General features: G+C 31.8%; 1 protein-coding gene across 31 annotated transcripts in view; it reads left to right on the forward strand.

The window, feature by feature from the left end:
* Positions 1 to 20,557, forward strand: part of LOC145253848 (phospholipid-transporting ATPase IA-like) — a 517,619-nt gene that overhangs the window by 449,290 nt on the left and 47,772 nt on the right. The window contains exon 39 of one of the 31 annotated variants that reach the window (XM_080112994.1): positions 3,816 to 3,985. The exons of the other annotated variants lie outside the window; for them this stretch is intronic. Within the exon in view, the coding sequence (XP_079969120.1) occupies positions 3,816 to 3,867 (52 nt within the window). The 3' untranslated portion in view covers positions 3,868 to 3,985. Of the gene's footprint in view, positions 1 to 3,815; positions 3,986 to 20,557 lie in introns of those variants that run through there. 31 annotated transcript variants of the gene reach the window in all.

The raw sequence follows: 20,557 nt of genomic DNA on the forward strand, positions 1-20,557 counted from the left end.
AGTCTCAATATTTTTAATTTTTTTTTTTTTATTATTATTTTTTAAATTTATTTTTAACAACTGTATTTACTATCATAGTACATATTCTATGAAGTGGGTGTATATTGAAAATATCCATTTTCATACAGTAATTTGGCTTCTTGCTAGTTTCTTAACTACAAGCCACGATTTGTCTGAAAGCTTAAATGGTCCAAAGAACTATCATGCTGACTCCCTTTATTTGTGTACCAACATGTTAAAGGGTCACATTATTTGAAGATCATAGTTGGTTTTTGAATAATTTATTTTATAAATACATAGAACCTAATGCTACTTGTACAAAGTTAAGGATACGTCCTTGACAATCAGTCTGACAGAAAGCTAGCTGTTGTGGTTTCTTTTGGGCCTGCTCTGTCAGACTGAAGTATTGTCCTGTTCAGTCTGAGGAGATTCACCCTCCCAAGCTTTACCTTCTCTTTGAGAAGGAGTTTATTGCTAATTGTCTGAGATGCCCCTACTGGGGAATGCAAACGGGGCTGCTTAGGGGTTTTTTTTTTTGTAGGCCAAAGTGTGCTAATCATAGTGTACTGGCTTTCCAAAACCACGCCTGACCTTGTGACTAAGCTCCTGGAGAGGGGGGGAGTGTAAATAAAAATGCAGTATAAACACACATGAAATATGTAACATTTTCGTTGGTCATCAAATAATATTGGTATGACTGCAGAAGATATTGGATTTATCATCAATTGAAATTATTACTGAAGTAACAATCTTTAAATATCCAATATTATTTCGAATTCAGTGCAGTCAACATTTTTAGAAAGTAAATATATTTAATCATGTACTTCATTGAAATAATATATTTATATTCTGTGCAAAATATCTTGATTGTAATCTTGATATTATTGAAAATAATGTATTTTCCATCCAGTATTGTGGCATGGATAAATGATAACATTACTTATCTTGTTGTATAAATGAGATGATGTACTTGTGGATCTTTTTATTTAAACAAATATTTAGCATTATTATTATTATAAATTGAATGTACATTTTTCTTTTGTATTTCAACTTTGGTAAATTTCTACAGAAGAAAAATTTCAAATAGTGGAGAAAAATAAGAAGACCCTCTTCCCGAGTTGGATGGTGCATTGGGAGCAGTAACCTCCCTTGAAATAGGACTTCATGTTAACTATTTCCATCAGGAGTTATCTCCTCTTGAATAATTGGCAGAGTGGAGAAAAATTGTTACTAAAGATGGTGCTGTTGCTACTCTTTATTACAGTAGAGACGTTCACCAATTTATAAAGCCATTGTAATCGATCTGCCGTAAGAACCATAGATAAATTAGATTGGGAGTCGGTTTACTTCTGTTTTGAGGTATTGAAGACTTGAGAAAGTCGGAGAATTCAAAATTGATAATTTCTGAGATTTGGAAGTGTGGTACTAATTATTTTTTATCTTTCTTTCACTATTGTGCTGTTTTATTTATCAGTTTAATGGTAAAGTTTGATTGGAAAATGTATTGTAAACATTACTCTAAAACATTTGCAATAATCTAATTTATTTAGTGTTGATACTTCAAAATAGTCAAATAGTTGCTTTTAAGAACACACAAGCTAAAACATCTAAACGCTTATGTATATAATTATTTTTTTGCAAAATTCTAAAATGTTTATTTTCTGATCTGATCCAACATTTATGGCAATGTGGTTAATGAAAAATATTCAGTTCTTATTTAGAATTACACTTGACTAAAAAAAATACAGAAAATAATTTTATGATGTGCCTACTCATCAGGAATGAATGTCATATTCCAAAAATCACTTAAATTGATCATGTATTTTTTTATATAGAAAATCTTTTTTTGCGATATTAATAGTAAATTGTATATACAATAAAAAAACTGATTTTGATCTTGATAGTTCAAATTGAGTTGTCTCCTCCTTATTCATAAACAATGGCTACCAAAAATTATTAATTGCTAAAAATTGTAAAATTAGATTTTCTGAATTACAAAAAAAAAAAAAAAAAAAAACTATTTGATCAGTTATGTAATTTTTGGAATATGACATTTTCGTTCCATGATGTATATGCATACAATAAAGATTTGTCTGCATTTTATTTTATTTTTTATTTTAAGTCAAATTCAAAATAAGAACTGAATATTTTTTGGTTGTTGTAGCTTTATGCTACGGTTGGATGAACTTGACTACATATCTTTAAACTGATATTTTTTTTTCTATTTTCTAAAACACAGATCACGTGTATCCAATGGTTGTTACAAGTGGTTATGGCCGATTGTTTTAAATAGAAAATAGTCATTTGAGTACCATGTATTCATTAACTGAATTTTATTTCAGTTACTTTGATTCAGTAAATCGTATTTGGAATATACAAAAGGATTTATACGTTTGTGTAAATTTTTGTAATGCCGCGCAGATTTTTTGCTCACTTACTGTGAAGTTACAATAAAATTAAACTGTATTATAGCTTTCATATATCACTTCATGTGTTCTGTATATAATGGCAAACAATATAAAAAAACAAAAACTAAGTACATACACACTCCTTTTAAAAAATATTTTTTGTTGACATATCATTTCAATCAAACACTACATTTTTTTTTTTTTTACATTTGTCTGCTTTAATATTTATCAAAAATGATAAATATTAGTTTATATATCAAAATAGCTATAATGTAGTTAATATAACTTGGACACTTGTGTAGATAAACAGCAACTGGCATGTTTGTTTATTTATTATTATATGAATGAAAGACTACCTGCCATCAAGTGGCTATTAATATAGCTCTAAGTATTCTTTTTAAATGTATAAATTATATTGCAGTAATATCCATATATATGTCGATTGTAATTTTCATAAACTAATTATTCTCATTTAAATATACGTTCCTTGAAAATTAATGAAAATACTATTGTAAGAAAAGTTTTGCTATTTTTTTTTTTTTATTAAATCACTTTAATTACTGTTAATATTAACAAAACTATTAAATATATATATATATATATATATATATAGGACAATAAAATTACAAATGAATAACACAAAACATGAATTTATTATGAACTGTTCAAGAATGGTTATAAATAACTGTGTTTGAGTATTAAGCTCGCCATCTGTTTGTTTGTAAACAATGTAGTAACTCGAGCACTGTTAAGCGATGGGCAAATGCTTACTTAATAGGCATTTTGATGAATCATTTGCAAGCACCGATCCATAGTCCTGTGGTTAGAGCTGCTGACTGTCAGCGCAATGGTTGTAGATTCGATCCACAGCTAGGGAAAGGTGCTAGTCTAGTCACACTGATTCGTTGTGATACAACGAAACAGTACTGTATGTGGATGACATATATATAGCGAGTATTTGAAAAAAAAAAACTTGATTTAAATAAATGTATCAGTTTGTTGGTAATAGATATGATAAATGAAAAGACCTTTCACATTCGTTTAGATAAATTAAGTTGATCTTTTTTTTTTTGTTTACTATATCAAAAATTAAATTTAAATAATAAAGATTGACACCATTTCATTACTAATCAAACAGTAATTTCTGACTGGGAATTCAGTTCAAGACAACTCCTTAGATTTCTTCAACCATCCATTCTGTATATTTGAAATTGTCCCTCATTACCCCGTTTATCTATGGTGCTACACTCCCCTCCCTCACCCACCCACCCCACCAGGACATACTTAACCACATTGTCATCTTCACTAACCCTCTATTATTGTTGTAGTCATACATTGCATTGCCAAGCATCAAAGCATTATCTTGTGGATTTTTAACCAATTGCTTAATTTCCTTATGCACCAAAGCACAAGTCATGCTATCCTGGAAGGCTCCATGATTCAAACAACAGACTGCTGAGCCAACAACAACAACATGTCCAGATGTAGGCAATTCAGGCATTGTATCAACCATCATATGCTACTACTAAAGATGGTGACAAATACCACCAGAGGGAGGAGAAATAGTCACAAATTTAACAAAGGTTGTATTATCCTGAAATAAACCAAACTTCAAACGAAGAAACCAAATCAAACATTCAACTTGAACTCTTCCACCTTTAAGCTTGTTCACTTTGATAACTCTTTAATGAGAGCAACAACAGCATTCAATATTAACAAAAATGCTTCTTATTTAGAATTCAACTTAATTTAAAAAAAAAAAAAAAAAATACAGGAGAATCTTTGATGTACATATTTGCCACGGAATGAAAATGTCATTAAAAAAATCACATAAATTGATCAAATAGATTTTTTTTTTTAAACTAAACAAATCAAAATTTACAATGCAAAAAAAGTTTGTAATCATTTTTAATACAAAATCTCTGTAGTTGAACTGAATTTTTGCCCTTGAACCTCGTCATAAAATTTTATTTTCTTAATTTAAAAGAAAAAAAACTACTTGATCAAGTTATGTGATTTTTGGAAAATGACATCTTTATTTCATTACAAGTATGTACATCAAAGATTTTTCTGTTTTTTTTTTTAAATTTTAATTAAGTTGAATTCTAAATAAGCACTGATAAATTTTCAATTGTTCATGGCAAACTGATTTTGTACCTTTTGAATGTGAATTTACTAGTTTAAATACTGTATCAATGAAAATGACTGCTTTTTCCTTCCATTCAATTTGTTGCATCATTATTTTTTATTTTTTTTTAATTTTTTTTTTTTTTTTTTTTTACTTCAAACTGTTTTTCACTTTCATTTAAAAAAAGAAAAAATACACTCATTTTTATTGTCGATCCTTAAAATCAGCTTGTCATAAAGAATAACCACTTTCTTGACTTCACTATGGCTTCTGCCTCTTCCATATCAACCAAGTAAAACCACAAAATTATTTTTTTTTGTATTATCTGAATGTTTAGTATGCACTTAAAGGTTTCTACATTTTTTTTTACTAGAAATCTATTCTTAAAACTTATTGGGGAAAAGGGGGGAAGGGGTAAGTATTTGAAAACCTGCAAAATGTTCATTTACTGTGCCTTTGATGCTTACATTTACTTTAAATGTGTACAATCTCTATCTTTGTAAAATTAGGTATGTGTATATATTTGGATGTATAGAACTCAATCCTAAACTAATTAACTGATCATTATGAATTTTGGAACACAACTTCTAGGCTTATGGTGTCCAAATGTGGGTTATATTTATTTTGATTTAGTTTAATGCAAAGGAAGTCAAATAAGTATGGAAACCCTCGATGAAAATTCAATTATCTCAGTTTTTGTGAAATTTAAGAGATTAATTAATAAATATTCTCCAAATTTTCTTTTCATTAGAGTATTTTAAAGGGCTTTTAAGGGGCATAATATGAGTAGAACCTCTTGCTTGAAAATTCAAATATTTTAGATTTATATTAAACTAGCAAGGGGTACCCGGTGTTGCTCGGGTGTTTGGAGGTGTGTGTGGAAACTCCGGGGGTAGGGGGGTTAAAAAAATGTTTTGGTAGGTAAGTATGACGATCGAACCCGAACCCAAACCCTTGAGGCAAAGTTGTAAATTAAAGTGTGAAAAAAAAATTCCTTTTAATTTTAGTTTAGTTTTATAATCAAAATCATGTATGGAGCTTGATCAGAATTGGAATAAGAATTCTGAACATAAAACTTACTATGTTGATCTCAATCTTCATAAGGGGACATAAAGTGGTGCAAAACTGTTTTGTTTGAATTAATCTGATCTGAGACGGATATTCTTCTAGTCTCTACTATTATATAAAAGGAACTTTGTGCATGTGAGTTCATTCCCTATGGACTTGGGACATATTTTTTCTTAAATTTCATACGAAGGTACTCAATATGTCTGGGAACATTCTTACGTAGGTTTTGTATTGGAATGCCTCAGATAAGTATTGAAAATTGATAATCAAACAAATCTAATTAAAGAAACAAATCCAATTTTGACCAAAGTTAGCACTTTTATACAGCCTAACATCGCAAGTGCATTTGAGAAGTTTTATCACCACACAAGCAGAAAGACCTGGCATATAAAATCAACAGGAGGTTATTTTATAAGACAGGGGTGTGCTCGAAATGAATGTTTCAGTTAGAGCACAATTGAACAATAATATTTGACTTTTGCATTTTATATTTTAAATGAAGGCATTTTTTTACAGATAATTTTATAAAATCAACATGGATTACAATGCATTGTGGACTACGTCACTGCAGGGAGACATGTGAAGCTTCCTCCCAGTACAGTGTCGGGGGGGGGGGGACTAGAGCAGGCAATCAATCGATTTGATTAAAAAATGGACGATTTCCCCGATTTTGATGACAATATAAATATGGGAGGGTGGAACATTTGTGGATCCTCATTCAATCTCAGACAATGTTGGGTCTCCATGCTAGTTTTACATAAACTTAACAAATAAAAGATATATTTTTTTAAACATAAAATGTAGAATGAAAAATAAAAGCAGTTGTTATCTCATGATTGTTGAAGTGACTCTGTGTACATGCTACACTTGTAAACAGCGGATGTGAGTTCAAATCTTACTTACGGCATGAGTATTTTTATGCTGATTTTTATCCCAAAATAAACTTTAATATTTGAAATTAGAATATTAAACAGATTATTCAGTTTTACTTTCTTTTTGTTTTTATGTACTCGACTTAATTTATGGTAAGTCTGCTGGTTGGTTATAAATATATTCAAGAATAAGTCCATAGTCTGCCTTGAAATTTGTGCAAAATTCTAGCAAAATATAAGAAACAAAGGTGGGCTCTCTACACCATGCTAGAAAGTTACTTATGCCTGAAAATATCCTGTACCTCTACAAAGTCACCATTCGCCCATGCATAGAGTACTGCTTTCACATTTGGGCTGGTGCATCTGCTACTAGTCTCTCGCTCCTGGACAGGGTCCAAAAGAGTTGCCAACCAAATAGGTTCCGAACTGTCATCTAAGCTTCAGCCCCTGTCCCATCAACAAAATGTTGCATCCCTCTGCCTGTTTGGCAAGTATTTCAATGGTGGATGCTCTGACGAACTACAAGCCCTTGTACCCCCTCTGCAAAAATACCCCCAAACAACCCGACAAGCAGCAAAGTCCCACCCCTACACAGTTGAGGTCCCTATATGTAAGAAAGCCTCTACTCTAATAGCTTCTTCCCCAGAACTGCAGAACTTTGGAATTCTCATCCAGTTTCCTGCTTCCCAACTGTACTGACATGCAGAAATTCAAGTGTAATGTGAACAGACACCTTACTGCTAAACTCCCTACATAGTACCCTTGGAACTTTGGTCCCTGATAGTAGCCCCCTACATCAAAGTGGCTTTGTGCCTTGTTTAGGGTGAAAATGTAATTTAAAAAAAAAAGAAAAAAAGTACAATGCCTTTGTAGTTCTCATTCTCACATTCCTAAAACTAGGTAGTCAGCATTAAAATAAGAACTTTTTTCCGTACAAATGAGTCCCTACTTATCAAGGCTAAAAGCCACTTAAGGATACAGGTTAATGAGATGGTGAGTTGGATGATGAATAATACCATGAGGATTGGAAAAACATAGAAAAGGCAGAATTTGATTACTTTAAAAGGACAGCTCAACAAATATTTGTTGACGTTGGACTAGAAGACAGTCGTGTTATGGTGAGTTTAGAAAAATCTAGAGATGTTCCAGTCAATCTATCTAACAATCTAATTGCAGTTTTATTGAAAGGAGTAAAGTATCAAATTTATTAAAGGACATTTGATGGTTTTAAAGGTCCTTTGAAAGGAAATGTGTTCTAAGTTTTAAAAATATATATTTTTAAAAAGTATTTGTGGTAATAAACCAGGATCTTGTAATGTTGATAATTTTGAGGACATCTATTTGGGATAGTGATATTATCAAAAATGAGAAATATTGTGTATGAATACTTTTTTCAATAATTTAATTTTTGCCTTTGATGTTTGAAAATGTTACCCTCTCGGTGTTCTAATTATTTTAAAATTAGAAGACTACCTGTTGCAGAATTCGTAAAATTAATTTTTCAAACAGCAATTTTGTACCATTTTTATATCCCCTTTTCAAAATTAAAATCAAGATATAATTCTACTAAACATTAAGAATCCTTATTCTAATTTTGATCAAAATGTATTACATGATTTGTATTCTAGAAAATCTCCAAAATTTAAGGAGTCTTAAGAAGAAATTGAAATTCATGGTATTTTGCTTAATTGGTGTCTAATGACTATTGATCAAATTCCATGCAAATCTGAAATATTTTAATTTTCTAATGGAAGATTGTGTTCCTATTATGCCTCTTCAAAACTCTTTAAAATACTCCAAGGAAACTGAAATTTGGGGAATAATTATGAATTGATATTGCTAAAATTTCAAAATCTGAAGTATCTAAATTTTCATGAAGGAAAGAGTTTCCACCCTCTCTTTGTTTCACTTAGTATAAAACTAAATTAAACTAAATATAGCTCACATTGCTCACCCGTACACCTAGTAACTGCATTCCAAACTTCATAATTATTAATAAGATTTAGAGTGAATCCCTCCCTTTCTTTGTCTCTCTCTCTCTCTCTCTCTCTCTCTATATATATATATATATATATATATATATATATATATATATATAAACATATACACATACCTAACTTTACATAAACACAAATGAATTATCTACATCAATTTAAAGTAAGTTTAAGAATTAGAAGTTTATTAAATGAACATTTTTTTTTTCAAATTTAAAATTATTTACTCTATCTACATTTTTGTCAACCTGTATTTCTAATGGATTAATTTTTACTTAGAACTGTAATATTTAAGGAACTTTTGAACCATTCTCAAATGTTTTTTTACATAACATAATTTTGTGTAGAAACCTTGTGTCTCTCAGCATTCATTTTCAAAATGTTTGTGATATTGTTGACATTGTAACAATTCAAACCTTGTTTTCTCGTTTTTTTTTTCTGTCCCCCTCCCCCACTTGGCATGTTTTATTTCAACGAATTGCTTTTCTATTTTAATCATGTTTATAAATTTATAAAACCATGTGTGTATGAGTGAGATTCCATTTGTAAAAAAAAAAAAAAAAAAAAAAAATATTGCTATCAATGCAACAACTTCCCTCGCCCCCCTCAAAAAAAAAAATTCAACAATTTGCATGGTTTCTTGTTTCCAAACACCAAGAAATTGCCTTCATATAAATGTGTGTTTATGACACCACAATTACTCTATCTAATGCCTACATTTTTTGCTTTTATTTAAAAAAAAAAAAAAAAAAACATTTTGCTTATAATTAATGCTGATTTGTGTTTTTGAAATAGCAGGGTTTTTATTTTCTTCAGATATTTTTGGGTTATATATATATATAAGTTCAAATGTATTAAACTAAAAAAGAAAAAAGAAACAATATATTTTCAAAAAGTGCTCAATACATATATAGAGCTATTATAAGATAAATTATGCATACTGTACATCTATGCTGATATTCTGAATTCCTTTTTGGATATATCCAACTGAGTTAAACAATTTAACTTGAAATAAATGTAGTTAAAATTAACTTTACTTAATTTAAATTAGTTATTTTAAAATTTATTTTAAAAATGTATCAATTTAAATGGTTAAATTTATATGGGTAATTTTATTTTGATTAGCTACTTTTTTTTCTTTTTTTTTAATACCCATTTTATTTTTTTTGTAATTATCTTTCTCACAGTTATTTTTCTGAAGTTTAGTGATTGTATTTATTCATGGTTATATGATTATGAAAGAAAAGCAAAGTTTTTTTGTTTTTTTTTAATTTTATGTAATCTACTTGACCCTTCATAAGTTGACTTTTCAAAATGTGAAGTAATAAGCAATGTGAAAAAAAAATTATTGTTTGCTTGCTAGCATTTCATTGATCACTGCAAAAAGCTAATCTGTAAAATTTTGCTCATCAGATGTGTGTATACGATATTGGTTTAAATCAAACTTATTCAGAATTTTGTTTATTGTTCCCTCCATTTTAGTCAAATGTTTATTTTTACTCATTGTCTTGAAAAACTAACTGCTCCCTCTTACAACCAAGCACACTGACCAATTATAGTAAAAAGAAAAAATAGAAAGTTGTTTTTCTGTTTTATTTTTTACCATTAAAGAATTGTCTTTGCTGAAGTTTCTAGAAAATTTGCCAACAAACTCCATATTTTGTTTTTGTCATATAGTGGTTTATTATTAATAAATATTTCTTGTTTTGCTTTTTTAAATGTAGATAAAAATGTCTCCAATTCATATTTTAAACCCATCAAACTTATAGAACTTTACAAGTGATTCTGATAAGGATATGTATTTTCTTATTTAAAGCATATTTTAAAAAATATAATACTATCCTGAAAAAAATGAATGTTAAGATTTTCAGGGGTTTTTTCCCCCATAAATAATAGTTTATTGTTGCATACAATTTTTAATTCCTATTCCAAATTCAAGAGGACATTAAAACGTCTTTTTCATGAAGAATTCGTCCATTCTATTATTTGGATTATTCAGACTACTATTCTCATCTTGGTTGTTATAACAACCAAGCAGTTTGAGTAATCAAAATGGTAAGCATTAAATATCACAACCAAAGCAGAGAGCAAGATAAAAATTCTGTATATAAAATCAAAAATGGTTTCATGTATTTTTTTTAAACAATTATAAATGAGAAATCACTTCAAATTAAAATCCAGTTATTATTATGCATGTTACTTGAGAAAAAACATGTTTGAAATGTGTCAACTATGAAATCACACAACCTCAGATCAAATTTAGTCACCATATTGTTTTGATTTCATTTATTCACATAATGGTGACATATTTCAAACGTGTTTTTCTCAAATGTACATGCATAGTACTAAATAGATTTTAACTCAAAATGATTCTTTTATTAATACTTAACAAAAACAGCATATAACCATTTTTAATGCCTACAGGATTTTTTCTTGAATTTTCCTCTGGCCACAATCTTTAACGCTTACTCTCAAAATTATCAATTCTCAAAAACATCATATCCATTTTACTATTTGCTTCTCCCCTCCCTCATATTACATTTTAAAAATTGTCAAACTAGCATTGTTGTGAAATATGTCATAGAATGTGAAGTTTTTTTTTTTGTTTTGTTTGTTTTGGGTTTTTTTTTTTAGGGGTACATAATTGGAATATATTTGCTATTTTATATGAAAAGATTAAAGTAATCCTTAAACTGTCTTGATATTACTTAATCATCAAACAACGAATATGCATAAATTTAGATTGAAACTGTTTTGTATGCTGCAAACGTTACATATATTTGTAGCATTTTTGAAGGGTCATTTTCTAACCATTTTCAACATTTATAAGAAAACAAACAATATAATCTAAAAACATTTGTCTTATTTACCAAAATACATTAAACTTATTTTCTGTTTTTGTAAATTTTTTATTTAATATTATTTAATTATTTTTTTTAATTATGTGTATTTTGGTTTTAGAGCAGTTATTGCTTTTTTTTTTTTCATTGGCAATTCAATTCACTATATAATCAAGATATCCCTCATCCCATGGTAAATTTCACATGAGCAGAAATTATCCAAAACTTAATTTTTATATTCCATTCTCTTTGAATAACCCATATTTTCACTGACTAAAAATGTGTAGCTGACAGTGATTAATGATTTGTCCATCCATTAAGTTTGCTTGTTTATTTGTAGATGTCTATGTATTCATTTGTGTTGCTATTTATGTTTAGTAGATAATATTTGTGAAAAAAAAAAAATTATTTAGTATCAGAGACAATAGACAACAATTTAGATTATATCTCAATGATCGAATTAAATGCTGACTTTATACTTTGAACAATCAGATAATTTCATAAAAGTACTGGCAGACTTCTTCCCACTCCCTATAAATAATGCCACCCATGATATCATTAATAAAATTCACAATTCTTTCTGCAGTTCAACCATATTGGATGAAAAAAAAACTTCAGTCTATGACTGTCTTGTCCATCAAGTTCCAATTATAAATATTCAACAGTTTTTTGTTTTATTACTGTTCTATGAATATAGTGTAAAAATTTACCAACAATTCTGACACTCATCGCTGGCACTGCCTTGATTTTCTCTGATGGCCGTCTTTAATTCAAAAATAGTTTTGAGATTATTTTGATGTACATAATTTCATAAATAAAAATTTTGGGATTTTTGATTTGGTGAGTGCAAGGCCATTCAGAATCACTCTTCTTACTGATGAGACAATTATCAGTGTCCCTCATATCATTAAACTGCAATAAAAGAAAACCTGTTGAACATTCATTACAGAAACTTGGTAAACAAGTGCGGACAGAAGTTCATTTCTATCAAATATGGTTGAATTGTGGAAAGGATCGAGAATTTCATTAACGATTTCATGCATGGCATTTTGGGGAATTAGCCTGTAATTATAATTCTAGTAAAGTCTTTTGTTCTCTAGAGTCATGAAAAGTCTTCGTGGATTTTTTCTTCAAAAGATTGAAAGTTGGTATTTTCAAAGTTTAGGTATGCAATATTCTGTAAGAGACTCTTTCTGGTTTAAATTCTTTGTTTTCTGGGGAGTTTTTTTTTTTATACTTCAATTCATTTCCTATAATTGTATTTGATATACACCATTTTTTAATCATTAAAAATTATTTTTTACAAAATATTTGATTTTTTTTAACATTGGCCTGATAAATATTAAATGTAAGATTCTTTTTATCATACAAGTTTATCATACAAATATTGATTTTTTTTTTTTTTTTTTTTATATTCTTTATGAAATCACATTCAGGATAAAGACATTTATGTGAAACAAAATATTTGATTCTAGCTTTTAAATTTGAAAATGCTAACATTAGATTTAATCTTTTCTCTATATCTATAAAGTTATATTGTTGGATTTTTCCAGGTTAGATCTAAATAGCCTTTAAGCTAACAAATTAAACTTTGCTTTTGAATAGCAAGTTTTCATTTGTTATTGCTGTACCATGTTATTGGCAATATAATAATGTACTTTATTACAATTTATTCTTTTTTTTAATTATTTAGTTTGACCCAGAAAATACACTTGTGCCCGATATTATTCATACCCCTCGGATCTTTGAGATTTCTATAAGAATATTGCTCAAACCAGAAGGTAGACAATATTAAAGGGATTTCAAACAATAAATCAAGCATAAGCATTTAATTTAAACTCAACAAATAAATAAATTATGCAAGTTTGAAACATTATACAAAGAAAAACAATAATGGCACTAGTTCAAAATTATTCATACCTCTCTTACTAATAGTCAATAGCATGCCCTTTATTCTTAATAACTGCCTGTAACCGTTTGGGATATTTATCAACAAGGTTTTTACAAGCATCAACACTGATTTTTGACCATTCTTCAATGCAGTAGTTCTCCAAATCCTTCAAATTTCTAGGTTTCCGCTTTTTAACCTCAGTTTTCAATATGTGCCAGAGGTTTTCGATAGGGTTCAGGTCGGGACTCTGGCTAGGCCATTCCAAAACATTAATTTGATTATCCTCAAACCATTTCTTGACTATTTTGGCAGTATGTTTTGGATCACTATCCTGTTGAAGGACCCAGTTTGGTCCTAAATGGAGCTTCTCCGCATCCTGTCTAATGTTTTTCTGGAGTATCTCCAAATATTGCTCCTTCTTCATGGTTCCATCTATCTTGACCAAACTACCTGGACCACTAGCCGAAAAGGAGCCCCAAAACATTAGGCTACCACCACCATGTTTCACCGTGGGTATGGTGTTCTTTGGGTTGTAAGCTTCTCCTTTCTTCCTTCAAACGTAAGAAGCATCCATATGGCCAAACAATTCAATTTTTGTTTCGTCAGTCCACAAAATACTTGAGAAAACGGACTCTGGAGAATTCACATGGGTCCTAGCAAACTTTAGACGTGCTGCAAGGTGTTTTCCGGTGTGCAATGGAGTCCTTCTTGGTCTTCTTCCTTTCAGACCATTTTCATGCAGAGTCCTTTGCAATGTTTGCCTTGATATTTTTATGCCAGAAGACTCCAGATTTTCTAAAATGTCCTTATTAGTGGTGGTTGGATTTGCATTAACACTTCTTACAATATTCCTGGTGGCTCTAGCAGACAGTTTCCTTTTCCTTCCTCTACCAATCAAGTTGTTTGTTGTGTGGTGGCTCTGGAATTTTTTGATGATGCTCTGTACTGTTGCTGTAGGGACCTCAAATTTCTTGGAAATTGACTTGTAAGCTAAACCATCCTTATGTGAATTCACAATTTTAGTCCTAAGATCATTACTAAGCTCTTTTTTCTTCCCCATTCTAATAATTTTTATTCTTTTATTGGTTTTCAGTTGATATCATTTTAATTTCTGAAAAATGCAAAAAACGAAATGAAATTAATCAAAGGTTGTATAAAAGCATTCAAAATAAGAATCAAGCAGAAAACAAACAGTCAGAAACTCGATTAATACTGAAAAAATAAGGGGGTATGATTATTTTTGAACATTGCAGATTTTATAAATAGCTGTATATTTCTTTTATTACAAGTATCCCGAGATTTTAAAATGACGAAAATGATCAGAAGAGGTTTATTAAGAATATGTATCAATATGGACGTAAATTCTTACAAAAGTTACACCTAATAAACTCAATTTTCAAGGGGGTATGAATAATATCGGGCACAAGTGTATATATTCTGAAACATTTTTCACTAATCACAGAAAAAAATAATTCAACAAGGGAAATAACTCGTATTCATTGAAGGCTTAAAAAAAATGTCTTCTTTACAATTAAGTTTATTTTTCTGAATAAGTTTATAAAAATGAACAAAAAAAATTAAGAAAAAAAACTAAAATTCCATTACTGCATCCCAGGCAACACTAAAAACGTACAACCAGCATAATATAAGCTATATTTAGTGACTTGTTTCTAATAATTCTGAGAAAGTTATGGTTTCATCCAATTTTTAATGCAAAAATCTGTTATCCAAAATATCTTTATTTAACGGTTGTTGCCTAAATGATTTTATATAAATAGCTATAAAATTGAATTGCATATATATATATATATATATATATATATATAGGGTTCATCAGAAGTAATTATATAATTTTTATTTTAACATAAAAAAGAGATAATTACAGAGGCTTTAAGTTGATGGACAATGTCCTTTGTGTGATTGAGAGAATAATTGAGCAGCAAATAAGTCAGATAGGCATAGATGAAATCGAATTTGATTTTTATGCCATTGATGCTGTATTCATTCTGAGACTTATGCAAGAAAAGTTATGTGCTAAGCTTTCCAGAACTACACCAAAACATTTTTTTTTTTTTACTCCTTTGTTAATCATATAAACATGGTATGCATCTGGAATGAAAGAAAATTTGGTTCTTGTTCAGAATCCGCCACCACCCCCACCTGAAAAAACAAAAATTAAGAAAAATGTGTATAAGTCTGTACTTGTGATGCAAATAAAATATCATACATGAGAAATCACATAAATTAGATGAAATAGTTTTATTTTTAAATAAGAAAATCAAATTTTTATGGTTAAACTATGAGTGACAATCTCGCTGTGCTATCTTGAAAACCGTCTGGAGAAACGAGGGAGATAACTCCAAATTGAGATTTTAGAAAGCCATTTTTAACATGGGAGGAGGGGGGAGGCGTTAGAAAACCTCAAATTCTCTTTAAAATGGGTTTCTTTTTAAAAACAAAACTACTTGATCAATTTGCCTGTTTATTTTGGTGTGTGATCTTTTTCGTTTCTTTTTTAATATATTTTTCTTTATTTCTGTATAGCATGCACTATACATAAGCAACTATTCAAGGTTCTGATTCTATAAAATTAAATTTAAAAAAAGATATTAAGCCTTATTGTTGTGGGGTACAAATCACCCCTATTTGAGTACTAAGTGGAATCAACCAGTCCTATAAATACCACTGGTTTCAGAGGCTAAATGGAGACATTCATACCATGTTTAACCGAATGCTACGAACACGTTCCTCTGATACCACTTTAGTGGCTCCTGTATTCTTTATGATAAATACATATTTTATTTTATACATTTTACACTACTTGTGGTTTCTTTCATTTGTATACCCTAGCACGGGTCTACAACACTTTTGAATTTACATATTTATTTATTTTTGTTTTTTCATCGGGAAGATGAGGGGATTCTAGACAAGCACCATAAATTTACATCATAATGTTTATTAAAATAAAAACATACGGTTTCCACTTTTGAAGAACACTTTAAATAGAAGAAATGCTCAAATATCTACAAGGTTACAAATAAAAGCAAATATGTAATTACGTATGTCATATCCTGTATTTTCATAATCTGTATCAAATTGTATTTCTATATAATCATTTATTTTATTTTCTATTAAGTATGTAAATAGTATTAACCCTTTATGGCGTGGTTGAACTAATTCGTTTAGTTGTAAATAAATGAATATGGCGGCATAAAGTGTAAATTGATTCAAACACGCCTTGTACGTATTAGTTTAGTATCTGGGTAGATGCCAGATACCTCCAGATTGCAACTGTCCATTGCTTACATTCAGTATGCCATCATCTAAAATTAACAATACATATTTTTTTAAATCATCTTCATAATTCAGATTAAATGTGGATCTTTCGATGCTTGTTTACATTGGTGATTTGTTTAAATCATTACATACTTGTCATGGCGAAATTAATATAAACTCCCAAAATTACAAAAATGCAGTGGAAAAATAATTACAAGTAAAATTAAAATTTATAAAATTATCAAATTTTATTGTGCTTTTAATGTGGAAAACCAATTCAGTATGACAAGAAAGGGAAATAATCCTTGACTTAAAAAGGTTCGCTATTGTTAAAGCAATGCATTTCAGAACATAATAGAGGCTGATTTTTGGTCCTCCGACGAAAGGAGGGTGGACCTGTAAATTCATCCTTGTTCCTTCATCCGTCTGCACTTTTCTCAATAACTACACCTTGGAATATTTTGAAATTTTGCACAAACATTAAACATTATACGAGTAAAAAAGTAACAGAACAGATTTTCCGGGACAACTCTGGTTGCCCTCTAGGGGGGGGGGGGGGCTTTCGGGTTAAAATGGCTAAAATTGACACTTTTGTGCTTATTAAAAAAAATTGATGCCTTGAATTTTTATAAAACTTTCTGAAAAGTTGTAACTAACTGATTTCTATATAATTTTTTTTTTTGTATATACTTTGCGATAACTCTTGGGTGTGCCCCAGGGGCTCTTTTAGGGCAAATAAAAATACTCCATTTTTGGGACTATTTTACCATATTTGTCCAAAATTTTCTGTATATGTTTATTTAGCAGTTTTGCATGACATGATGCTGAATTTAAATGTTAAGGCATTGGGAACTTTTGGGATTAAATAAGGGTGGGGGGGAGTGATGGAGTTAGTCACTTCATTTTTTGGATGGTGCAGAACTCAAATTTACATATGTTAAAGCCTAAAACTGCACTGGTTTTCATTTTCACCAGGATTTGATGTCCCCTGGGGACTTTTGGGACTAAATGGGGGGGGGGGGGCTAATACTGAACTTAGTCATTTATTTTTATACCTCGTTCACTGGGCACTCACGGGAGGCCATGCACTTTTGTTAAAAAATATATCTAGTATATCTTCTACTGAGGATCATTTTTCAGAATTTCTGGTATTTACACTAATTTCACCATGTCACGTTATTATATACTAATGTTTTCACCTGAAATGTGTTGGTTTGAAAAGATCACTAATATAAACAAGCGCCAATCCTTCTACTTTCGCATTAATTTTGACATGGTTACAATAATCTTTTTAATTCCTATTCTCTAAAATGTTTATTTGAACAGTATTCAGATTTTATACCCATTTTAATATTGATAAAGTTATAAGATCATAAACAAATGTTAATTTAACTAAATTGCATTTTATCAATGCATATAAATTAGCTTAGTTTTTTTTTGGGGGGGGGGGTGAAAAGTCTCTGATAACGTTTTTCAATTTTAGGCTTTTCATTTTTTACTACCCCTCCACTGTCTTTGGCATGTGTCACCCAAAGGAAATAGTTGCATGAGTTAAAAGCAAAATATGTTATTTATTTGTGTATTTATTTGGTCTCCTTTTCATGTAATTATGTAAGGGTCATTGTAAGTCTTCTTACAAATATAGCAATTTGCTTCTTTCTTTTTTTTTTTTTTTTTTCAAACCCAATAATAAGTTTATGTATTTTATAGGAGCATTTTGAGTGTATTTGTAAGAAAATATTTTTGTATTATACATTTGCGTGTGCATTGAAGAAAAAAATTAAATGGTGATGAGTTGATTTTTTTTTTTTTTTTTTTTAAATTTATCATTCCAGCAGTGATTTATATTCCATTTGTCGTCTTGCAATTCCTGCCTTTTTGTGCTGCAATGGCACAAAATTCCTCATCAGATTTGATTTTAAAAAAAAAAAAAAAAAAAAAAAAATGAATTCTGATGATTACTGTTCTCAGAAGGGCTTCTTAAATATTTTTTTTCTTTCTCACTGTGCCTACAAGATAGTTTTTGTTTTTACTACAGACGTTTTTACTTTCATGTGGTGCCTTTCCTTTCTTTCCTCTCTCTCTCTCTGTTTACTTCTTTTCCCTCTCCTTCATCCTCTCTCTCTCATTCACCCTGTCTCTCCCTTATTAACCCGCCTCTCTCTCTCCCTTATTCACCCTCCTCTCTCTCCCTTATTCACCCTCCTCTCTCTCCCTTATTCACCCTCCTCTCTCTCCCTTATTCACCCTCCTCTCTCTCCCTTATTCACCCTCCTCTCTCTCCCTTATTCACCCTCCTCTCTCTCCCTTATTCACCCTCCTCTCTCTCCCTTATTCACCCTCCTCTCTCTCCCTTATTCACCCTCCTCTCGCTCCCTTATTCACCCTCCTCTCTCTCCCTTATTCACCCTCCTCTCTCTCCCTTATTCACCCTCCTCTCTCTCCCTTATTCACCCTCCTTCTCTCCCTTATTCACCCTCCTTCTCTCCCTTATTCACCCTCGTTCTCTCTCTTGTACACCCTCGTTCTCTCTCTTGTACACCCTCGTTCTCTCTCTTGTACACCCTCGTTCTCTCTCTTGTTCACCCTCGTTCTCTCTCTTGTTCACCCTCGTTCTCTCTCTTGTTCACCCTCGTTCTCTCTCTTGTTCACCCTCGTTCTCTCTCTTGTTCACCCTCGTTTTCTCTCTTGTTAACCTTCGTTTTCTCTCTTGTTAACCTTCGTTTTCTCTCTTGTTCACCTTCGTTTTCTCTCTTGTTCACCCTCGTTTTCTCTCTTGTTCACCCTCGTTTTCTCTCTTGTTCACCCTCGTTTTCTCTCTTGTTCACCCTCGTTTTCTCTCTTGTTCACCCTCGTTTTCTCTCTTGTTCACCCTCGTTTTCTCTCTTGTTCACCCTCGTTCTCTCTCTTGTTCACCCTCGTTCTCTCTCTTGTTCACCCTCGTTTTCTCTCTTGTTCACCCTCGTTTTCTCTCTTGTTCACCCTCGTTTTCTCTCTTGTTCACCCTCGTTTTCTCTCTTGTTAACCTTCGTTTTCTCTCTTGTTAACCTTCGTTTTCTCTCTTGTTAACCTTCGTTTTCTCTCTTGTTCACCTTCGTTTTCTCTCTTGTTCACCTTCGTTTTCTCTCTTGTTCACCCTCGTTTTCTCTCTTGTTCACCCTCGTTTTCTCTCTTGTTCACCCTCGTTTTCTCTCTTGTTCACCCTCGTTTTCTCTCTTGTTCACCCTCGTTTTCTCTCTTGTTCACCCTCGTTTTCTCTCTTGTTCACCCTCGTTTTCTCTCTTGTTCACCCTCGTTTTCTCTCTTGTTCACCCTCGTTTTCTCTCTTGTTCACCCTCGTTTTCTCTCTTGTTCACCCTCGTTTTCTCTCTTGTTCACCCTCGTTTTCTCTCTTGTTCACCCTCCTCTCTCTCCCTCGTTCGCCCTCTTTCTCTCTCTCCCCCGTTTGCCCTCTTCCTCTCTCTCCCCCGTTTGCCCTCTTCCTCTCTCTCCCCCGTTTGCCCTCTTCCTCTCTCTCCCCCGTTTGCCCTCTTCCTCTCTCTCCCCCGTTTGCCCTCTTCCTCTCTCTCCCCCGTTTGCCCTCTTCCTCTCTCTCCCCCGTTTGCCCTCTTCCTCTCTCTCCCCCGTTTGCCCTCTTCCTCTCTCTCCCCCGTTTGCCCTCTTCCTCTCTCTCCCCCGTTTGCCCTCTTCCTCTCTCTCCCCCGTTTGCCCTCTTCCTCTCTCTCCCCCGTTTGCCCTCTTCCTCTCTCTCCCCCGTTTGCCCTCTTCCTCTCTCTCCCCCGTTTGCCCTCTTCCTCTCTCTCCCCCGTTTGCCCTCTTCCTCTCTCTCCCCCGTTTGCCCTCTTCCTCTCTCTCCCCCGTTTGCCCTCTTCCTCTCTCTCCCCCGTTTGCCCTCTTCCTCTCTCTCCCCCGTTTGCCCTCTTCCTCTCTCTCCCCCGTTTGCCCTCTTCCTCTCTCTCCCCCGTTTGCCCTCTTCCTCTCTCTCCCCCGTTTGCCCTCTTCCTCTCTCTCCCCCGTTTGCCCTCTTCCTCTCTCTCCCCCGTTTGCCCTCTTCCTCTCTCTCCCCCGTTTGCCCTCTTC

The sequence above is a fragment of the Euprymna scolopes genome, chromosome 3 (genome assembly GCF_053919585.1).
Source record: "Euprymna scolopes isolate OS-2025 chromosome 3, ASM5391958v1, whole genome shotgun sequence".
NCBI classification, from domain to species: Eukaryota; Metazoa; Mollusca; class Cephalopoda; order Sepiida; family Sepiolidae; genus Euprymna; species Euprymna scolopes.